The sequence below is a fragment of the Mustela nigripes genome, chromosome 4, assembly GCF_022355385.1.
Source record: "Mustela nigripes isolate SB6536 chromosome 4, MUSNIG.SB6536, whole genome shotgun sequence".
Lineage (NCBI taxonomy): Eukaryota > Metazoa > Chordata > Mammalia > Carnivora > Mustelidae > Mustela > Mustela nigripes.
In genome coordinates this window covers 152,913,568-152,938,279 of record NC_081560.1, presented here as the reverse complement: position 1 = coordinate 152,938,279, position 24,712 = coordinate 152,913,568, and the positions used below count along the sequence as shown (strand labels likewise).

The 24,712-nt window shown below is 36.0% G+C and overlaps 1 protein-coding gene across 2 annotated transcripts in view; it reads right to left on the bottom strand.

Annotated features, from left to right (window-relative positions):
• Window positions 1-24,712, bottom strand: part of ZFAND4 (zinc finger AN1-type containing 4) — a 100,533-nt gene that overhangs the window by 19,001 nt on the left and 56,820 nt on the right. For both annotated transcript variants that reach the window (XM_059398017.1, XM_059398018.1), the window contains 4 exons: window positions 20,150-20,225; window positions 17,321-17,388; window positions 13,688-13,874; window positions 4,204-4,351 (listed from right to left, as the gene is read on the bottom strand). In XM_059398017.1, the coding sequence (XP_059254000.1) occupies window positions 4,204-4,351; window positions 13,688-13,874; window positions 17,321-17,388; window positions 20,150-20,225 (479 nt within the window). The remainder of the gene's footprint in view (window positions 1-4,203; window positions 4,352-13,687; window positions 13,875-17,320; window positions 17,389-20,149; window positions 20,226-24,712) is intronic.

Here is a 24,712-nt window from a genome sequence, read left to right as displayed (position 1 = left end):
AAATTCTACTTCTGGATATTGACCTGAAGAAAATAGAAACATCAAGAGAGAGAGATGTTTGCTCCTATGTTCAGTGTCACATTATTTACAAAAGCTAAGATATGGAAGAAACCAAGATGTGGTATATATATGCAATGAAATATTAGCCAAAAAAAGAATGAAATCTTGCCATTTGTAACAACATGTATAGACCTTGAAGGTATTAGCTTAAGTGGAATAAATCAGACAGAGAAAGACCACTTCCATATGATTTCACTTATACATGGAATCTAAAAAACAAAACAATCCAACAAAAGCAAATGGAGACAAACTCAAAGATAAAGGAAACAAACTGCTGGTTATCAGAATGGGGCAGGGCTGGGTGGGACAAAACAGGTAAAGAGGATTAAGAGATACAAACTTCCAGTTATAAAAGAAATGTCATGGTGATGTAATGTACAGCATAGGAAATATAGTTAATAATATTGTAATAACTTTGTGTGGTGACAGATGGTAACTAGTTGTATTCTGGGGATTATTTCATAATATATAAAAAGACTGAATCACTATGATGTATACCTAAAATTAACAGGATACTGTATGTCAATTATATTTCAATAGAAAAATAAAGTGTAGTATTTGCACAAAGACAGACACATCGACCAATGGAATGGAGTAGATAACCCAGAAATAAACCTTCACATATATGGTCAAATGACTTCCATCAAGACCACCAGGGGAAAAGACTGTTTCTTCAACAAATGGAACAGGGAAAACTGGATATCCACATACAAAAGAATGAAGCTGGAGTCTTACCTTATACCACATATAAAAAATAAGCTAAAATGTACCAAAGATCTAAATATAAGACTTAAATTTATAGAACTTTTAGGAAAAAATAGAAGGAAAAGCTTCATGACATTGGATTTGGCAATGATTTTTTGAATATGAAACCAAAGAAGTATGGGCAACAAAAGTAAAAATAGATAAACTGGACCACATCGAAATTTAAATTTTGGTGTATCAAAGGATACCACCATCAGAGTAAAAAGGCAACCTACAGGAGAAAATATTTGCAAATCATGTGTCTCCTAAGACTTTAATATCCAGAATATGTTTCTAAAGAATTCTTAAACCTCAATGACAAAAACAAATATCCTAATTCAAAAATGGACCAGAGACTTCAATAGACATCTCTCCAAAGAAGATATACAAATGGTCAACTAGCACATGAAAGGATGCTCAACATCACTAATTTTTAGAAAAATGCAAATCACCTGCAATGAGATATCAGTTCACACTAATCAGGATGACTACTCTTTAAAAATTAACAAAATAGCATCAAGTGTTGGTGTGAATATGGAAAAACTGAAAACTTGGTGTACCATCAGCAGATTGTAAGATGGCGCATACAACTACTTTAGAAAACAATATGGCAATTCCTCATAAAATTAACAATAGAATTACCATATGATCTTGCAATTCTGGGTATATATTTAAAGGATTGCTCCCAAAGAGGTATTTATATACCCATGTTGCTAGCAGCAACATATGTGGTATAAGGTAAGACTTCCCAACAGACAGAAGGTGGAAGCAACACAAATCTCCATCAAGAGATGCATGGGTAAATAAAATATTATATATTTTTATACATACACACACACACACACACACACACACACACTCAACCTTAAAAATATGGAAATTATGGCATGTAACAACATGGATGAATTCTGAGAACATTACTAAATGAAATCATTCACAAAACAACAACAACAAAAAAACCATGATTCCATTTTATAGAAGGTATCTAGAGAGTCAAACTTAGAGAAACAGAAAGCAAAACTGTGGTTGCCAGGGACTGCAGGGGGAGCAGGGAAATGGGGAATTGTTTAATGAGTACAGAGTTTCAGTATGCATGATGAAAAAGTTCTAAAGATTGATTGTGAAACAGTATGAATGTACAACACCCTTTACATGTAAACTTAAAAATGATTAAGACAGTAAATTTTATGTACATTTTACCATAACTAAAAACAATTGTTAAAAAATGTTAATTATAAAATCTAGGTGGTAGATAAATGGGTATTCACTGTAAAATTCTTTCAATTTTGCTGTATGTTAGAAAAAAAAATTACAGACCAGTATCTCTGATAAACAAAAGTCCTAAATATAATATTAGCAAATAAAATATAAAGATATAAAAAGGAAAATTTGTCACAACTAGGAGTGGTTCATTCTAAGAACATAATAATGATTTCATACTAAAAAAGGTAATTCACATTATCAGAACATTTCTGTTCCATGCAAAATGATTTTTAATTTCTCTTTGGATTTCTTTGACCCACTGATTACTGAAAGTATGTTATTTCCAAAATATTAAACTTTCCATATATCTGTACTGATTCTTAACTTTATCTCATTATAATAAGAGAGACTTCTTATATGATTTTAATCTTTTCAAATTTACTGGGACTCATTTAATAGCAAACAATATGATTTATCTTAGTAAATGTTCTGAGTGCCTGTAAGGAGAATGTACATTCTGCTGTTTTCAGGTAGAGCATTCTGTAAATGTCAATTAGAACAAGTAGGTTGATAAGAGTTATTCATGTCTTCTTACATCCTTTCTGACTCACCAGCTTTTTCTATCAATTTTTTCAGAGTGTAAATGTAGAATAATTCTAAAATAACTGGATTTGTCAATTTCTCTTTGTCACCTTTGCTTTGTGTTTTATTAGATGCATAAACATTTAGATTGTGGGGAAAGAAATTTTTTTCAATAGAGCTAGGTCAATTGTTCTCCACTTGAAATTCTCTTTACCCTACTTCACATTACACTTTTTTAAGTTTTTTTTTTTTTTTAGAGGGGTTATAAATCTAAATGAGAAAGGAAAATTACAGAGCTTCCGCAAAACTGTCTGGCATAGTGACTAAAGCTACACATAAACCTACCTATGACACGTCCATTCCTAGGCTTATGCCCCAAAGAAAAGAGTGCATATGTCCACCAAAAACATATATAAGAAGGTTGAAAGCATCTTTACTGATGAAAGCCAAAGACTACAAACAACAGAACCTATCAAAAGGAGAGAAACAAACAGAAGGATCATCATACAATGCAATAGTACCTAGCAGTAAAAAAGAATGAAGTGATACCCACAAAATGGATGATTTACAAAAGCATGATGTTGGGCAAAAGAAATCAGACCAAAAAAAAAAAAATAGGATATTTATTTATACAAAGTTCAACAAGTGGCAAAACTAATTTTTGGTGACAAGTGTAAGAATAGTAGTTATTTCTGGGAGTAGGGAAAGGTTATAAGGAAACCTGGTCCTATTTTAATCTGGGTTGTACCTACATGAGTGTATATAAAGGTAAAAATTCATCAAGCTGTACATTAAAGATCTCTAAACCTTACTATATGTATATATTATATTTTAAGAAAGAAAAAGGGATTAATTATTAATAGAGTGAAAAGCAAAGTAACAGAGTAGTGTGTGTGTGTGTGTGTGTGTGTGTGTGTGTATGATAAAAAAATTTATATCCAGAATATAGGAAGACCAAAAAAAATCAATAAGCAAAAAACATACCACTGAAGATAAAAATGCCCAAGAGATCTGAACAGGCATTTCACCCAATAAATACGAGAAAGGTGCTCAACCTCATCAGTCAGAGGAATTAAAACCACAATGTGAGGCCACTACACATCAACCAGATTGAGAAAAACAAGAAAGAAGAATCATACCAAATGCTGGTAAGACTATGTGAAAACCCTCTCTCATTCATTACTGGACGGAATGTAAACTGGTTCAATTACTTTGGAATCACTTTGGACAACTGACAGTATCTAGTACAGCTACACATAGGTATATTCCTTTCAAAGCCCAAATAGAGGAGATATCCATAATAAGCAAATATTAACAGAGCATTTTAAAAAGTAACTATTGAAAGATAAAGATTAGGTTATTTTTTATGATCTTTCTTACTAGAGCTATGAAATTTAAAAAAAACAATGAATTATTTTAAGTGCAGCATATCACAGTAAATAGTGGTGGCCTAAAAAAAAACAATTCATCGCCTTTAATATCTCAATAAATAACTGAGGCCAGAAACTTGAAATGAACAATATTTTATAAATAATCTGTTTGCACAGTTACCAATGCTGTAAGCCCTGCAGGGACAAAGTAGAGAAAAGCCTGGCCAAATGCCAACAGCTTCACCTTTTTGCTGAGATTCATGTTCTCCATCTTAGCCTTCAGCAGCTTCATCTTATTCATAGTTATTGAATTTTCAATTATCTGTTGTCCAGAAGGAGAAGGCTCAATTTCTTCATCTTCATCCATATACAAATTATACACAGAACCACCACTGCAAAGAAAGTAGTAATTACTGCTGAGATGCTTCTGAAACCTGCTCAATGACTAAAAATATTTATGTGCAGATGCTGCTAATGATAAAAGAATAAATCTTGCCAATGTAAATTCAAGGCAAATGTATTTCAAAAAATATATTTCTTAGAAGAAAAAAATCAATATGGACCAATAGCATGATGTAGCATTACTGACAATCTAGCACAGCTAAGCTTTTCTGAAGTCAGTGCACCACCACGGAAGGTCTTATGCCACCTACTACCTCACTCCCACAGAAGCAAAATCCATCTTCACAAAAATGCCCTGATTTCATTTTATCAGCCATGGCTGATAATTGTGAGACCTAGACCTAGGCTGATCAGAATTCCATTTAACATAATAAAAAAGAAATTGACACAGAAGCCAGATTTTCATTCATCCTGAGAGGATTTTCACTAAAAGAGAACTTGCACAGGTATCATCAGAACATTATCTGTTCTTAAGAAACAAACAAAAAATAAAATAAAAATAACAAGATTTTTTTTCAGTGTTTGGAAACATAACCCCCTAGAACAGCATGTATTTTAAAATGAAAAAAGAAACCCCAGTCATGACACAAATTATTATATATGTAAAACATCTGAATTACTGATCAGTCTCCATGACATTTATTGATACCTTAACAGAATTCTTTGGAGCACCTTGTCTTTGACTTCATAATATAATGGCATTTATCACACTATCCTCATATTTAGATTTATATGTCTATCTTCCTTCCCACTCCCCCATATGTAAACAAGGTGAAAACGGATATTGGGCCTTACTCATATTCTTGTTCTCAGAGCCTGGCACAGTGCTTGATACATAGCCAATAAATATTTCTTGAACTGAATATAAACATGAATGAAGTTTCACTCCGCTTTTTCAGTAATAGTAAAAGGTAAAATGTTTGGGAAAAACATAAGTTCAACACATTTGTAGAATGACAAAGATTTTACATAGAGCAGACTAAGTATAAGACACCATATCTGATTAACTTACAGAAGAACTAAGGCATGTATCTCTGCTAAAGTATGAGGGTTGACAAAATTTCCTGTTTTATATGATTGTAGGAAATGGAAACAATGTAGGGTAACCTTAAATAATAAGGGTGTATTCCATAACACTTCTGAAGTGTGTACTACCACCACACAAAGGCAATGTGTGGACAGCCCCATTCTTAAAACTTTACATGGTGAAATGATGACATTTTGAAATCACAGATTAACTACCCATATAGCAGGTATGGGCATCAGAAGGAGTGATAGCAGGAACATGTCTCCATAATCAATTTAGTCCCTAGTGTTCGACTTGTGACCATCACCACTTCTACCTACTGTAGATGCCCTCCACAGTATGGAAATTGACACAATGGGAACAACACTAATATTGTTATCACTTACTGAATGCTACTCTGCCAGATTCTTTTTACATGCTATTTCTAATTCTCACAAAAACTATATAGGTGATATTCATTTTATAAATGAAGAAACTACAAATGAGAGAGGTTTTACTAAGCCTGTAAACATGGACTTAAGATTCACATCCCTGCTTCCAAAGCCTATTCTTTGTGCTAATTCCTGCTGCTCCCTCAGACACTGAACAGATTTTACTGCCTTATGCCTGTGAACCCAAGTAAGTGCCAGAACTTAAGAGTATGTAGGGGCAATTGTCTTGAAGTTAACTACACCTGAAAAGGAGGGATGAGTGATTTTTGCCAGTTCACCCTTGGAGTTGGAAGGAATGACTCAAGTATTTTCTATCCTTGGTCAACTTGCAGTATTTTAAGTACTTCTCTCAACATCCTATGGTTACTTTAACTTAAAATACCCACACTGAATACTGAAAGAGGTTTCTGATTCAACTTTCCTGTCATAAAAATTGGTTCTTTAAAGTTTTCCCATGGAAAACAGTGTGTCTGTGTGCCTGAGCTTGCATGCACACATGTATGTATGTATATACATATATTTGTAAAAGTATAATCATGACAACTATTTTAATGGATGCATTTTGGAGGGTAAAAACACTTTTAGATTCACTTAATGTTTTCAAAGAACCACATTACCATGTTTTCTCACAGAACAGATTTAGGAGTCGGTTAAAAACCAATCAATTTTTTTCAAAATGGAAAAATGTAACTAGACTAGGATAACATAGTAATTTATAAACTTAATCCATAAGTATCTTTTTTGTATTTAAATGTTCCAAATATTTTCTTAAGTTTCTAGATAATTTCTTGAATGCTATATTTAACTTTTTCTGAATCTTTTAATCTAATAATGTGATTAAATACAAGAGATGGGCAAATGAATATTTATTCCAACATGAATATTGTTCATCCAGAAGCCACATACTCACATGACTGTCACAGACAACTTACCATGTAATTAAAACTGCCTTGCATTGCCTCTTTTAATTTCTTCCCACTTAATAAAGCAATAAGGAGGCATGATTAACTATAAAGTTTCAAGGTTAAAAAATGACTGATACTAGATTTTGTATTAGAATGAGCTTAATTAGCACCCTGTCTTCCTGTTTCCTCCCTAGAGCAGGAGTTGGTAAACTATGGCCACAGGCCAAGTTCATTCTATCACTTATTTTTGTGTGGTCCATAAGAATGGCTTTGACACTTTGAAATAGTTGAAAAAATCAAAATAATATTTCATAATGTTAAATTATATCAAATTCACATTTGTGTCCATAAATAAAAAGTTTAATTGAAACATTGCCACACTCACTGGATCACATATTGCAGATGGCTGCTTTTACATTACAATGATAGAGATGAGTAGCCCCATTAGAATTTTATGTGGCTGTCTCACTGCTTTGCACTGTGGCTTGGCACACTACAAAGCACAGTGGCACAATCATAATTCAACAGCATTTTAAAAAAAAGATTTTATTTATTTATTTGATAGAGAGAGATCACAATTAGGCAGAGAGGCAGGCAGAGAGAGAGGAGGAAGCAGGCTCACCGCTGAGCAGAGCGCCGGATGCTGATGCCGGGCTCGAACCCAGGACCCTGAGATCATGACCTGAGCCGAATGAGCCCAGGACCCTGATATCATGACCTGAGCCGAAGGCAGAGGCCTTAACCCACTGAGCCACCCAGGCACCCCAATTCAACAGCATTTTGAGTGCCATGTGTATCACTGTACTATGACACTGACACACACACCCAACATGTCAACAAGAAGAGGACTTTGAATGCTTTAGTTAAAAAGACAAAAAACAAAAACAAGATGAATGCCACAGTTTTAAGGCACAATAGAAAGTGGACTACTTTATTGTCAATTACATGGCAAAGCATTATGTTCATTATGCAATGACACTATAGCTACGCTAAAGAAAAACAAATTATTTGGACGTTACCAGAATGAGAATTCATCACACTATTCCCAAGTTGCAGGGAAGTGTCGGGAAAATTGCAAAAATTTAAAATGGAATATCTCATCAAAGTAGAATTTCTTTGCAAAAAGAAAAAATAAAAATGAGACTGCAACCAAAATAATCTTCCAAACGGCTAACTTACTGGCTAGCAAGAAAACCTGTTTGCCAACAGTGAATTAATTAAACTATGCTTGAACACAGCAATCGAAGAACTATGTCCAGAGAAAACAAACTTGTTTAAATAAAGACTACCCCTTTGGCAAGAACAATTTCTTAAAAAACTGATAACAATGGAAGCAACAACAATAGTCAACTAAACAAGGCAATGATTTGGAATTCTGTTCCTTGGCTTTTGATGAGTAAACATAAGTTACTGGTACTGTTCAGTTGTTTTTGTTTATCAGGGCATCAATACCAACTTTGAAGTTATGGAAGAACAAAGGCCCTATCAATAGTCTACATAAAACAACTAGAGGTAAGATTTTCAAGAGTTGCTAAAACACTAATGCAGTACAACTTGAAGTGAAATCTCCTACAAGTGATGGAGTAAAAATATGTGTGAACAGTAAAAAAAACAAGGTGGACGAATTTACAATGCTAATGAAAACCTAAAATATTAAAAGGCTATGGTTATTCGCTGTATCATGCATTAGCAGGTATTGGGGGTAAACATCTGAATCTATTATGTATTCCTGAACAACAGTAAACTTTTGGTTCATGGACTTAGCCATCTGTTCAATGTCGTGACTGTAATAGTTTTATTATGATTATTTAAAGCTCAGGGCTAACATCGAATTTTTCTGAACACAAAGAATCACCTTCACTTAAATGCTTCTGAAAATTAGTTTTTGCTGTGGACTTAATGTTTCTTACTGAATTCCAACTGAAATAAAAACCAGAATAGTGCCCCTATAAAAAACTTATACTGAAGTAATATCATTCTGATGACATCGATATTACTTTGAATCACATGTAATAGCATGCTTTCAAAAGTTAAAAAAACAAAAGAACATTCCCACACAAATTTATAGGGGGCATGCTTTGTAAATTTCCAGCAGTGATTTCACACCTCATTGTAAGTTAAAGGAAATTTCCATATTTCAAAATCCATGTAAATGTGCAACAGAGCTCCACAGATCTTTTTTTTTTTTTTTTTAAGATTTCATTTATTTATTTGACAGACAGAGATCACAAGTAGGCAGAGAGGCAGGCAGAGAGAGAGGAGAAAGCAGGTTCCCCACTGAGCAAAGAGCCCGATGCATGGCTCGATCCCAGGACCCGGGATCATGACCTGAGTCGAAGGCAGAGGCTTTAACCCACTGAGCCACTCAGGCGCCCCAGAGCTCCACCTATCTTGAAGTGATTCATATGCAATGTAATGCCATGCTAAAGGCAAACAGCAAGAGGACACTGTATTGGAATTCTATAAATGCCTTCCAAGCAATGAATATGTTCAATTAAAATCATAAGCTTATGGACTGGTATCAGTACTTTGGCAACGTCTGTGTGAAAAACATTTTTCAAAGGTAAAATACATAAGATCTCATTACAGATCCATATTAAAGGATGAATTTTTACAACTGATTTTCCAAGTCTAATGGGCAACACTAGCCTGCAACCTCAATTAAGTAAAATATTACCCCCCCAAAAGCATTCAATTCTCCTCTTTCATGGATTAAAATCATAAACACACACAAGTACTCAATGATCAATTTTTAAAATTTTTTTAAGAGAGAGTGCGTGTGAGGGAGGGGCAGAGGGCGAGGAAGAGAGAGAACCTTAAGGAAGCTCCATGCCCAGGCTGAATCTCAAAATCCTGAGATCATGACCTGAGCCCAAATCAAGAGCTGGGCACTTAACCAATTGAGCCACCCAGGTGCCCCTCAATTATTATTATTAAATTTTTAATTTTATCAGTAAAAATTATGTGGAAATTCTTCTCTATTGTTATGTAAGTACTGACACAGTACCCTTGATTCTATCCCTTGGTCTGAAAATCCTAGAATAGTTACTATTTTAAGGACTTATTAAGCCAGAGGCTTCCATCAAGGTTAAACAATAACCTTGTTGTTTAACCCTTACACTGTCCCTGCTCCCTTCCCCTAGGGGACTTACTTAAAAACAAGTCCCGGAAACCAGCCCCAGGTAACAAAGTTCAGATACAAGGGTGGGTCAGGCCAGGTGAAGACATTGATTAGTGGGGGGATACATACTGTCTCCCTAGCTACCAAAGAGTATGGGCCCCATCCTTTGGGAGACTTTTGGGGGCCAATTCTAACCAAGGTGATAGGCTAGGTCAAATGTCTACTATAGGGTAAACTGTAATCCAATTGGTCACTTATGTGTGATCTAACATGACTGTGGAGTTTCCTCTGTGTGTTATAATCTCACTGGCCACCTGTGCATGGCCAGGTCCAACCACATGGCCTTTCCCCTTAAAAGCTAGTCTGTAAAACAGAGAAGGGTCGCCCTCTCTTGTAAGAGGTGCGGCCCTGAACGTTCGGTTTGATTCTTGATGCTTGGCACGAAATAAAGCTTTGCTTGACTTTCACTTTATATCAGTCTCGCTCCTTTAATCACGGACCCATTATTGGGGGGGGGGGGCATATCACTATTTGGCCCTTAACAAAAAAATTTTGCTGCCTCCCTGCTACAGAGTAAGAAAGCCTCTCCTACAATAGTCAAGATAAATGTCATTCAAAGTATGGACAGAAAAAATGTTTTCTACTCTCCTTTCTCACCCATCCTTATCCCTTGTCCAATTCTGGGAGGTGAAAAGAACAGAAGAGAAAAGTTAAAAAAAAAATCTGGGGAGGAAAACTATAATTTCAATTGAAATCCTCGGCAACATCTGAGCTATGTCTTAAACACAAACAGAAGCTGGCTGAGGAGAAACTGAGGTAAAAGGAGAAAATGACATTTCAAGCAAAAGGTAATGGCACAATGAACGGGAGCTGGAAAATGGATGAGGACAGGTTGTAAAAGGCCTTACAGGAAAAACTAAGGAGCTTAGATTTTTTCCTTCAGAAAAGGGAGCCAGAAGAGGATGTTCAAAGGAAGGAAATCAAAACAACAGTGAGCTAGCACATAGGGAGACTGGCATGAAAAAATTCTATTTGTGGTCCAAGTAGGAGGCACTGGATTAAGGCTGTAGCCCTCATCCCTCTTCTCTACTTCTGGACTACATGGTTGTGGTTACTGTGTGGTTACTACTATACTTTGTAGTAACCAGATCCTAATAAGTTAGTCAGCAGTCAACACCCATTTGTCACACTCAGCTCTCAAAGAATGAGTCTAATCCTTCTTCCACATAACTTGTGGTGGGCAGAATGTAAAGGAATCCACATGATTCTCAATCCCTGGTGCCCATATCCTGTATACTCCCCTACACTTGAGTGAAAAATGACCTAGGACTTGTTTGCAGTCAACACAATATGGCAAAAGGGATTTTTCAGATGTTATTTAGGTCCCAAATCTGTTGATTTGAGTTAATCAAAAGGGAGCTGAGGGCAGCCTCTAGGCAAAAGCCAGGAAAAAACCCAGGGCCCTCAGTCATACAAGTGCCAGGAAATGAATTATGCCAAGAACATCATTAAGCTTGAAGTAGATTTTACCAGGGCCTCCATATAAGAATGCATCTTTGCCAATGCCTTGACTGTAACTTTGGTAGACCCAGAGCAGAGCACCCAGCTAACCTGTGACTAGACTCCTGAGCTACAGAAACTGTTCTCTAGACTACAAGTTCTTTTTTCTATATTTTTTTTCTATTAGCTTTATATACTGTGGGACTGAATTTAGGCACTTGTATCACCAAAGGATCCCCCAAATAGCCAAAGCATTATTAAGAAAGAAGAACAAAGCTGGAGGTATTACAGTCTCAGATGTCAAGATATACTACAAAGCCATAATAATCAAAGCAGTATGGTAAGTTACACAGAAATAGACACATAGATCAATGGAATAGAACAGAGAGCCCAAAAGTAAACCCATGCTTATAGAGTCAAGTAATCTACAACAAAGAAGGCAAAAATAAATCATGGGGGAAAAGACAGTCTCTTCAATAAGGACAACTACAAGAAAGAAAGAAAAGAAAAGCAAACAAGCGAGAGAGAGAGAGAAACTAGATACTTTCTTATAGTCTACACCAAAATAAACTCAAAATGAGTTAAAGACCTAAATGTGAGACTTGGAACTATGAAATTCCTAAAAAACACAGGCAGTAATTTTTTTGGCATCACCCTTAACAAAATTTTTCTAAATATGTCTCTTCTGGCAAGGGAAACAAAAGCAAAAATAAACTACTGGAACTATGCTAAAATAAAAAGCTTTTGTACAGTAAAGGAAACCTTCAACAAAATGAAAAGGCAATCTACTGAATGGGAGAAGATATCTGCAAATGATATAACCAATGAGGGGTTAGTAACCAAAAATATAAAAAGAACTTATACTATTCAACACCAAAAAACCTCACAATTAATCTGATTAAACTTAGTTATCTATAATACTTTTCCTTCCTTGGTCTGCTTGGAAAATTCCTACTCCCTTTTTAAGTTCCCTTCTTCTCAGAGTTTGTCCCTAACTCCCCACCTTTCAGGCAAAATGAAGGCCTTCTTATCCGGTTTTCCAGAGATGTTGATATCTTTTTGTAACAATTGGTTAAGAATATATTATAGATATAGCTACAGCAGACTGCATGCTCCACAAAGGGAGGGACAGTCATCTTCATAAGCCAGTACTTGTGTACAGACTGGCTAAAAAGTTCATTAAGTGTTTAGTGGCTTAAAGTGAAAGGCAATAAAGAATCAAAGTAAGACAGAGTACACAGAAACTTACAGATGACCTTTTCTTATTTCCTAATTGTTCTATTGCCTAGTTAAGTACCTTTAAAGTTTAGAATCTAAAGCTAAGTATGTTGGAGTTTTAAATCAATTTAACAACTCCTCTTCCTTTTACAGAGCAGGAAAACAAGACCGGAGAAGTAGAGAGATTTATCTGCCTCTAAGCAGCAGAGTTGCTAAATTTTGAATTAAAAACAAAACAAAACAAAACAAAACAGCAACTCTAGGTTCAACCCTATTATGTCTAGGCTATATAATAACAATAACACACTATTATACCAAGACTCTGTAATCAAGTCAGCATCTTACAGTTTCATAACTCTTGTTAAGAAATAAGTCTTAATAAATATAGTTTTGGGGCACCTGGGTGGCTCAGTGGGTTAAGCCTCTGCCTTCGGCTCAGGTCATGATCTCAGGGTCCTGGGATCAAGCCCTGCATTGGGCTCTCTGTTCAGCTAGGAGCCTACTTTCCTCTCTCTCTCTGCCTGCCTCTCTACTTGTACTCTCTCTCTCTCTGTGTCAAATAAATAAATAAAATCTTAATATATATATAGTTTAATAAGTAATATACTAATAAATATATTATTTTTACTATTAATAAATATACTTCAATATAAGTAAATAAGTATAAAAATTCTACTCCATAAAGAAATTTCAGTTTTATTTTTTTTTAATTTTTTTTTAAGATTTTATTTATTTATTTGACAGACAAGAGATTACAAGTAAGCAGAGAGACAGGCAGAAAGAGAGGAGGAAGCAGGCTCCCTGCTGAGCAGAGAGCCCGATGTGGGGCTCGATCCCAGGATGCTGGGATCATGACCTGAGCCGAAGGCAGAGGCTTTAACCCACTGAGCCACCCAGGCGCCCGAAATTTCAGTTTTATAAATTACTCTCCAAATATCAATCATATGAAGGACAACTTCAGAATTAAACAGTTGGGCCAGGGATTGGGGAGAATGCATGAAATTTAGTTAGTCTTATGAATATAAGATTATTCTGAAAACACAAAATAAACATTAAGATTTATAGAGTATATCACACAGTGTTCTCCTTTTCAAATTGAGACATGCAAATGAAAACCTATTTACCTTAAAGATTCAGATAATGGTGTTAAAGTGCCATCTCCCCTATCTACTACACGAAAGAAATTCAATTGATCTCCTTCTCGGTATACCAAAAATGTAACTTGTTTGTTGCAGGAGGTCTTCTCCCAGACCTCATCTCGACTGGAATCCATGTACTCAGCCATCTCCCTAAGTGGATCTTCCATAGGAACTACAAATGGAAAAATTGATAAACAAGTCTTGAATTTATATCAGGTTTTATGCATCTTGGTACAGTGACAGGATATAATGTGCTGAATTAGAACAACATATACATGATGGTCTTTAAAGAAGTTTCTCGCCTTTTTTTTTGCAATGTTTTATTTTTTTTAATTTTTTTTTTTTAATTTCTTCTCAGTGTTCCAGAATTGTTTATGCACCACACCCAGTGCTCCATGCAATACGTGCCCTCCATAATACCCACCACCAGGCTCACCCAGCCTCCCAGCCCCCACCCCTCCAAAACCTTCAGATTGTTTTTCAGAGTCCACAGTCTCTCATGATTCATCTCCCCCTCCAATTCCCCCCACTCCCTTCTCCTCTCCATCTCCCCATGTCCTCCGTGTTATTTCTTGTGCTCCACAAATAAGCGAAACTATATAATAATTGACTCTCTCTGCTTGACTTATTTCACTCAGCATAATCTCTTCTTATAGTTAATACAGCATTCCCTATGTCGTACTAACATGAAAGAAACAAAACGCATTATTATGTTATTACATACAAAGACAGGGCTTAACTAAATACATTAGTATCTTCCTGTGCCACTAGAGTCTGTGTAGTTGCTGATTCTATGACATAATTACCTAAGACTATTTTCACTTTACATGTCTACTTCCTATATTTTCCAATATTGTTACATCAATAATTTAAAAGCAATATAAATTCCACTTACTTAAGATTTTAAAAAAAGGACACATACACATAACTAGGAAACATTATGTTAGAAATTAGAAGGAAATGAATCTCCTTTTTTCTTTCTGGTTTTGGATTCTTCTTTGATTTTGGTTTTACATTCTTCTTAGAGCTGTTTCTTGACATGAAGTTAAGTAATTAAAAGTATACAATAATTTAGAACACAAAGGGGCCCGTGAGTGTACTGAAACGGGCATGTGTATAATGGGTAGCACATTGTTTCTTGAAAGCATCCTCCCAGGACTCCAACTGTCCTGAAGTGTACCCATGTGTCTAGTCAGAGCACAAGAACTGGGACAAAGCCCTGTACTACTATAGGCTATTCTGGCCTCAAGTCATCCTCTGGTTGATATTACAGGCATCATTACAACCTGCTCGTGTCCACAGTAGCCACAGATTCTGCTCCTGTGGGCGGAAGGGCCTCAAAGATTGCTGGCTCATAGGTTTAATGTTCGAAAAGACTCTGACCCCAGACTTAAGTAATGATTACAGGAAAAAAGTTGACTCCCAGAAACTCTCATGTCAAACTGCAGAAACATTTGTTCTTTCCTAAAAGATGCAACAACTTCTCAAATTCCCTAACTTTGATTCAAGTAGCTTATTTATTAACAGAATCACAGTACTGTGCTAACCTTTTAAAAACTTACAGCAATAAGAAATACAAAACTGGGAAAGTAACAAAGTAGAAACATTAAAGATGTCCCCAAATGCTAATCCAATACCACCATCACTAAAAGAGAAAAAGTAGAAATATAGTAAGATTTAGCTTATTTTGTAAAAATATTTGGATGTTTTGACCAACTCTTTCATAGGCACAAAATGTGCAAATATTAAAAGACATGCTTAAAATAAGCTCTTGCCATTTTTTAGATAATGTTACACGTTCCACATTACCTTAAAAAGAAATAAAATCTATTTTGCTGCCACTACTAAAGCCGCGCAAAGGCTTTACCTAAATCAACATGGTGTGTCCTATATAAGGAGGCTCTGGGATTGAGTACGTGCACCACCTATGTGGTATATGCACACACCTTATCATAACAGAAAAACCAGTCTGATTTCACCAGGTATAACACACTGTATATGTACTATAAGATAAAATTTAGTTTTAGAAAGGATTTTCTATGCTGTTTGATATTTTTAAAACTAAGTATTACTAAACTCATGGTATTTTCTAAACCATAACTTTCAAGTAAGCCAAAAGGGGCGCCTGGGTGGCTCAGTCATTAAGCAACTGCCTTTAGCTCAGGTCACGATCCCAGGGTCCTGGGATTGAGTCCCACATTGGGCTCCCTGTTCAGCAGGAAGCCTGCTTCTTCCTCTCCCACTGCTTGTGTTCCCTCTCTGTCAAATAAATAAACAAAATCTTGGGGGAGAAAAAAAAGACTAAATAGCCAAAAAGTATGGTTTCTCAAATACAACGTGAAAAAGTTGTAGATCTGGGTATCATTTTTAATCTTCACAAAGTTTTCAATGATACATGGAGACAACAGCAAGCTTTTAAAGAAGATGATTCAATAAATTACAAAACACAGAGATAAAATTTGACTTGTGGAAGAAATAAAGCAGGGCGGAATCAATAATTAAAATATGACACCCTTCCCCAAATGAGGCCCACAGGAGCAAGACTTCTCTGAGCAGTCTAAGGGTCCCTCTTCTTTGTGGGGATTCATGTGAATCAGGAACCCATGCAAATACTCCCAGTTTTTCCAATGCTTAGAGCTCTCTTGTTAATCAAGTCTCTGCTCACATCATCTCTTCGAAGGCCCTTTCACAATCATCCTCCTAGAATCCTACTTTCACAGACACTGTCCCAACTCCCTTATTTCCTCCACAGCACCTGCAACTGCCTGATATGACATTGAATCTTTACATCTTTATTGTGGGCACTGTCAGTAAGCAGAAACTTTTTCTTCCATGGAACACAGCATTGAACATCTAGTAGATACATAAAATAAATTTGTTAAATGAATGAAAGACCTCCAGGGACTGCCTTGTTTTTCCCTATTTATAGGGCTGTAATTTTAATATGGAACATATGGTGAGGTCTTTTTTTTTTCCATGTTCCTTTTCTTTTTTTTTAAATAGATGTACACTTTTAAAATTAAAATTCAATTAATTAACAAATAATGTATTATTAGTTTCAGAGGTAGAGGTCAGTGATTCATCAGTCTTATATAATACACTGTGCTCATTACATTACATCCTCTCCTTAATGTCCACCACCCACGTTCTGAAAAAGGATTCAACAGGGCTGCAATAATATCTATAAACCCAAATGCATCACAAACCAGGCTAACAGGCAACTTTAGAATTGGCTAACAGGCAACTTTAGAATTTTCTGTAAAAATCATTACATCCAGAGGTGAAGACTCAGTGGGTAAAAAAAAAAGAAAAAAAGCAACAAATTGGTATGAACTTATACAATGATAACAACATATTCACACAATACTATTCATTTTCTTTCCCTCTCCTGGTGACGTTTATTTTTAAATATCCCTGGATTGAATCAGGAAATTTTTCTGAAACCTGAGGTTCTTCTGCACATATATGCTTTACAGAACAATGCTTAGAAAAACAAATGCTGTTCTAAGACCTAATAGCAGAAAGAGAACCTGATTAAAACCCGAGACTATAAAAATACCAACCCGCTTGAATTATTATTGTCAAACTTTAATGTACATGATTCTAATTAATGCTTACCTCTTCTAGTATTTATAGGTCCACCACGCATAGCCAATACCAGCTTCAAGGTACAACCTTCTGATATGCTGTTAACAGAAAAACAAACCATCGTTATCAAAGCACATTTGGTGTTAGACATAGACATAATTAAGTACTAGTGTATCAGGCATCATACTCACTCTCTATAATATAAAAAAGATACAGCAATATGCATAAATATAAAATGTTAACTTAATTACTTGTATAAGTAATGAAAAAGTATATTCTAATAAGCTAAACATGACATGACACCTCAGTTTAGCATCTTCATTTCACATATAAAGAAAAAGAGGCCGTAAGAAGTTTTCCAAGACCCAAAGTGTTAGAAAACAGATCTATTTAGTATAAGAGAAAATAGAAAAACAGCAAATCTACAATATCTACAAGCGCTCCCAAATCCCAGTGCTCTTCCAGATATTTCACATCGCCTCTGACTCTTCTGTTCTTAAGAGTGAAGAAAACTATGGAAAGAACCTAGAGGTCCATCAACAGATAAATGGATGAAGAAGATGTGGAATGGAATTCTATGCAGCCATCAAAAGAAATGAAATCTTGCCATTTGCAATGACGCTGATGAAACTAGAGGGTATTAGGCTGAGTGAAATCAATCATGATCACTGTGATATGAGGAATTTGAGAGGCAGGGCAGGGGGCTGTAGGGGGAAGGGAAGGAAAAAAATGAAGCAAGATGGGATCAGGAGGGAGACAAACCAAGAGAGACTCTAAATCTCACAAAACAAACTAAGGGCTGCTGGGGAGTGGTGGGGGGTAGGGATAGGGTGGTGGGGTTATGAACATTGTGGAGGGTATGGGCTATGGTGAGTGCTATGAAATGTGTAAGCCTATTGATTCATAGACCTATACCCCGGGGCAAATAATACATTACATGCTAATAAAAAATAATTTAATAAAGGAAAAAAGAGTGAAGAAGTGCATGAAAGAAGGGAGAAAGGAAGACAAAAGTCAAATAATATATCTACAATCACTGGTGCATATACAGTGTCACTTAGTAATAGAAGGAGGGCTTGATGAAAAATGAAGGACTTGGTGAAGAGCAAAACTCTCTTATCCAATACTCTTTTTTTATCTTTATCAAGTGTGCTTTATGTTTTGTTTTATTATTTTTAATTCTGATTCCAGTATAGTCAACAGTGTTATATTAGTTTCAGGTGACAATATAATGATTCAACAATTCTACTGATTACTCAGTGCTCGTCATGATAAGTGTCCTCTGAATCCCCTCCACCTAATTCGCCTATCCCCCCGGCCCAACTCCTCTCTCTTTTTTTTTTTTTAAAGATTTTATTTATTTATCAGAGGGGGGGGGAGAGCGAGCACAGGCAGACAGAATGGTAGGCAGAGGCAGAGGGAGAAGCAGGCTCCCTGACGAGCAAGGAGCCCGATGTGGGACTCGATCCCAGGACGCTGGGATCATGACCTGAGCTGAAGGCAGCTGCTTAACCAACTGAGCCACCCAGGTGTCCCCCAACTCCTCTCTGATTAACCATCAATTTGTACTCTATAGTTAAGAGTCCATTTCTTGGTTTTTCTCTTTTTTCTTCTGCTCATTTTTTTGGTTCTCAAATTCCACATATTAGTGAAACTATATGGTTCTTGTTTTGCTCTGACTTATTTCACTTAGGATTATACTCTCTAGCTCCATCCATGTCATTGTAAATGGCAAGATTTCATTCTTTTATGGCTGGATAATATTCCATTGTATATATAGCACATCTTCTTTATCCATTCATCTACCAATGGACACTTGGGGTGCTTCCATAATATGGCTATTGTAGATAATGCCACTATAAATATAGGGGCACATGTATCCCTTTGAATTAGTGTTTTTGTATTTCTTGGATAAATACCCAGTAGTGCAATTATTGGGTTGTAGGGTAGTTCTATTTTTAATTTTTTGAAGACCCTCCAAACTGTCTTCCACAGTGGCTGTACCAATATGCATTCCCACCAACAGTGCAGGAGGATTCCTTTTCTTTCCACATCCTCACCAACACCCACTGTCTCTTTGTTATTAATTTTAGCCATTCTAACAGGTGTAAGGTGACATCTCACTAGAGTTTTGATTTGCATTTCCCTGATAATGAGTGATTCTGAGCATTTTTTCCTAAGTCTGTTGGCCATCTGGATGTCGTCTTTGGAGAAATACCTATTCTTTAATTGAATCATTAGGTTTTGGCGTGCTGAGTTGTGAAGGTTTTTATATATTTTGGATACTAACTCTATTGGATATGTCATTTGCAAACATCTCCCATTCAGTAAGTTGCTTTTAGTTTCACTGATTATTTCCTTCACTGTGCAGAAGCTTTTTGTTTTGGTGTAGTCCCAAGAGTTTATTTTAGCTTTTATTTCCCCTGCCTCAGGAGACATACCTTAGAAAAATGTTGCCACAGCTAATGTCAGAAAAATTACTGCATGTGCTCTTTCCTAGGATTTTTATTCTTACCCAATTCTTTTATAAAAATGAAAAAAAAAGGAAAGTAGTCAAGTGGGAATGGGCCAATATCAAAAGAAAAGAGCACAAGGCAAGTTCAAAAGAGAGGGATCTAAAAAGGCAGGATATATATAACTTGGTGTGAATAATGAAAAGATAAAACAAATAGTCAAAGGAAAGGATCAGGTAGTTGGCGTACTGAGCCAACATATCTTAAGGTGCAGGATTTACACTTAAATCTAGGGGTCACAACTATTCAGAAGAGACATGATACAAGGATTTCCCAAGAAAAACACTGATACATGGAGTTGTAATACTGAGCATCTATAAAACAGCTAATATGTAATTACACTCACTTGTAATCATTCAAGCAATAATCATCTTCAAGTTCCATGTTATTCCAAATTAAGTGCTGCTGACAGATGGGAATACCTTAGGGGAAGGTTATAAAAATATGGTTATAAATTCAATAGAATCTTCAAAAGAGTATGATACAAAGCTCTTCTATTAAAAGACTACTACTAATGATAAACATACTTCTAAACTGAATGCTAAGTGCTTAGCTAAAATTCACAGAATCACAGATAAAAGCTATGGTTAAAAGTAGATGGAATCCAGTCCACTAACTTTAGAACAGTGTTTTAGTAACTCTCTATTCTTGAAGCCAAGTATAACATTAGGGAGCACTTTAAAGGATAAGTATCATGAAATCAGCCCTGAAGCATTTAAGATTTAAGGTCTATAAGACTGTTCTCAATGCTACAAAGTACACTCTTCATTCAGTTATATGCAGTTTGTTAAAAGTATATTGTAAGTAGCAGTGGAGATGAAATTGGTTAAGGTTGTTAAAATATACAAAATTCTCTTGGGGCGCCTGGGTGGCTCAGTGGGTTAAGGCCTCTGCCTTCAGTTCAGGTCATGATCCTAGGGTCCTGGTATCAAGCACCGCATTGGGCCTTCTGCTCAGTGAGAAGCCTGTTACCCGACTCTCTCTACCTGCCTCTCCGCCTACTTGTGATCTCTGTCAAATAAATAAATAAATAAAATCTTTATTAAAAAATATATAAAACTCTCACTATAAGATAATTAGGTCATAAAATAAAGTATAACATGGGACTATAGTTAATAATATTGTATACCTGAAAGGTGCTATGAGACTAGATCTTAAAAGTTTCTATCACAAGAAAAAAATTTTATAACTATGTATGGTGATGGATGTTAACAAGATTCATTATCCTGATCACTTATCAATAAATACAAATTTTGAATCATTATGTTGTACATCTGAAACTAGTATGTCAATTATGTCTAAGTTTAACTAGTATTTCAATTATATCTAAGCTTAAAAATATAGAACATTTAATTTAGTTTACTGTCCTTTTGGGGAGGTGTATTCCTAAAATGTGTTCTCAAGTAACATTATTTAGTGATTAACATGTCATCTTTCATAATGCTTCTGAATGGAAGTCATTAATCTTGAAAAGGGCAGAAAATTAATTTCTAAAATAAACATTAATGTACTAGAAAATTCTTCCACCTTAGCATTTGTATGTGACTGTACTTTAACATGTTCTTTTGTAGAGTCTGAACACTAATTATAGAATAATTCAATATTTGAAAAAAAACTATGTTATAATTTTCAATACTGGAAATTATAGTCTATAAGAGAGTTTATTTGTATTTCTGTGATGTTAAAGAAATATTAAAAAGACTCCATACACTAGCATAATTAACCTTTTTCACTTGTTTTTTTTTGTTGTTTTTTTGGTTTTTTTTGCAAAGTACACATTAGACTTCCCAAAGAATATTTGGACTATACTAGTCAGAGTGTTATCTACTCAACAGGACATTTAATGGATACTGATACTGATGAAAATCTTTTTTGAATATCTCATATACTGTCTTCTCAAATTACTTTTTCTTATGATACTAAAACTTGACTAGAATAATAACAGTGGTGGGGCCTCTGGATGGCTGAGCCAGTTAAGCATCTGCCTCTTGACTTTAGCTTAGGTCATCATCTCAGGGTCCTGAGATCAAGCCCCTCATCTGGCTCTGTGCTCAGCATAGAGTCTGCTTGTCCCTCTCCCTCTGCTCCTCCTGATGCTTACACTCTCTTTCCTTCTCTCTAATAAATAAATGAAATCTTTAAAAAACAAAAATAACAGTGGTATGTATGCTAGTCTGCATTATTATAAGCCAAGCACTGTTAAAAGTGCTTGACTTCTATTATCATACTTTAACTGCAACCACAATCTTGTGAAGTGTGCATCAATATTATGTTCACTTCACAAATAATAAAACTGAATGAAGTACTGAGGAGCATGTAGGTGGCTCTGCCAAATAAGCATCCAATTCTTGATTTCAGTTCAGGTCATGCTCTCAGGGTTGTGAGATCGGGCCCTGTATGGGGCTCCATGCTGAGCATGGAGACTAGTTGAGATTCTCTCTCTCTCCCTCTGTCCCTCTCACTTCCCTTCTTTAAAAAAATGAATAAATAAAACTGAATACTGACAGACTGACACACAGAGTAGGCGGATTTGAGATGTGAAGCCCCCACAGGCCAACTCCAGTTATCAGACTGGAAATGTTAAAATAACTATGATTATTTTGCTAAAAGCTCTAACAGGTAAAGGAGATAGCAAGCAAGATTAGTTGGGCAATGTAAGCAGAGAGATGGAAATTCTAAGAAAGAAAAGGAAATGCTGGAGAGATCAAGAACACCATAACAGAAAGGAATAATGCTTTTAATGGGCTCATCAGTAGACTGGACACAGCTAAGGAAAGTATATATGAGCTTGAGAATAATAAAAAACATGAACAACTCCATGCTCACAAATTTGATGATCTAGATGAAAAGGGCCAATTCTTCCCACACAAAACACACAAAAAAGAGATAATGTGAATATTCCTTTATCTATTAAACATAAATGGAGTCAGTAAGTAATGACCTTGAACAAAAAGCACTGAGGCCAGATTGTTTCACTGGTGAATTCTACCAGATATTTAAGAAAGAAATTATCCAGTTCTCTACAACGGATTCCAGAGGCAGATTGGATACATCCTAATTCATTCTATGAAGCCACATTACCCCAATACCAAAACCAGATGAAGACATTACAAGAAAACTACAGACCAATATCTCTCATGAACATAGATGACAAAAAACAACAAAATATTAGCAAATGAAATTCAACAGTGTATAAAAAAGAATTATGCAAGCCTTGTTGATCATTCAAAAATCAATGTAGTCCATCACCTCAAAGGGCTGAAGAAGAAAAATCCCATGATTATATGAATAAATGGAGAAAAAGCAAATCCAAAAGTCATCCATGATAAAAATCCTCAGCAAACTAGAAATAGAGGGGAAATCCAACTTGACAAAAACCCTATATATGTAATGGCTTAAAATTTAAAGTTTTCCCACTAAGACTGTGGAAAAGGCAAGGATGTCCCCTTCTTACTAATGCTTTTGAATACTGTACTGGAAGTCCTAGCTAATGCCAGGATTAGCTAAAAATAATAAAAGGAAATAAAAGGTATACTGATAAGGAAGAAATAAAACCATCTTTGCAGATGACATGATTGTGCAGAAAATCTAAAAGAAACAATAACAAAAACTATTAGAACTAATAAGCAATTATAGCAAAATTACAGGACACAAGCTTAATATACTAAAGTTAATCACTTTTTTATATACCAGTAATTACCAAGTAGAATTTGAAATTTATAATATATTGGTGTGGTGCAAAAATAATTAATACTGTTATGCTGAAAATAAATAAAAAATAAATTTTAAAAAATACCTATATCTTAAAAATATATATGTAGATTACCATCTACATTAGCACCTAATAAAAACAGGTATAAATCTAACAAAATATGTATAAGATCCATATGCAGAGGAGGAGGAGCAAGATGGCAAAGAAGTAAGAGACCTAAATTTAGTCTGGTCCCAGAAATTCAGCTAGATAGTTATCAAACCATTTTAAACACCTACAAACTCAACAGGAGATTGAAGAGAAGAATAGCAGCAACTCTATGAATAGAAAAGCGACCACATTCTGGAAGACAGGATGTGCAGAGAAATGAATCTGAGGTGATATATGGGAAGATAGACCCAGGGGGGAGGGGCTGGCTCCTGGCAAGCAGCAGAGCAGTGGAACACAAAATTGGAACTTTTAGAAGTCTGCTCCATGGGCTCCATAGGGCGCCTGGGTGTCTCAGTCGTTAAGCATCTGCTTTTGGCTCAGGTCATGATCCCAGTGCCCTGGGATTGTGCCCCACCCTGGGATCCCTGCTGAGGAGGAAGTCTTCTTCTCTCTCTCCACCCCCCTGCTTGTGTTTAAAATCTTTAAAAAAAAAAAAAAGAAGAAGAAGAAAAAGAAGTCTGTTCCATTGAGGGACCTCGCTCCAGAGGCTAAGTGGGGCTGGAGCCCTCAATGGGACAGTGTGGTCTCAGGACCTGCAGGGCCACAAAAAGACCAGTGGTGTCTTAGTATGGCAGAGCTCCCAGGTATCAGAGCAGGGAAGCCAGCTGCAAAGACAAAGCTGAGAAAGGGGCTTTCAGTTCAGAGTTACCTTAAATCATGATCTGAGGCACAGTCATGCAACTATTCTTTGAGCAGGGACCCCACAAGTAGCAGATCTGGGGAGAACACCCCCACTTACTCCACCAGAAGGAGCAGCATGGGAGCACACTGCAGGAATCTGCTGGGCTTGAAGACTCAAAGGAAATAAAAGGTATACCGAATCTGCTGGGTTTGGGGACTCCAAAAGGGGCAGTGTGCCAGCAACAGAAATGCTTGGTCACAGGCCAGGTGAGCTTGGAGTGCAGTCGGAAGCCAGGGAGACAGGATTGACTGCTCTTCTCTGAGGGCTCACTGAAGAGGGAGGCCCTGAGCTCTCCCACTCCTCCA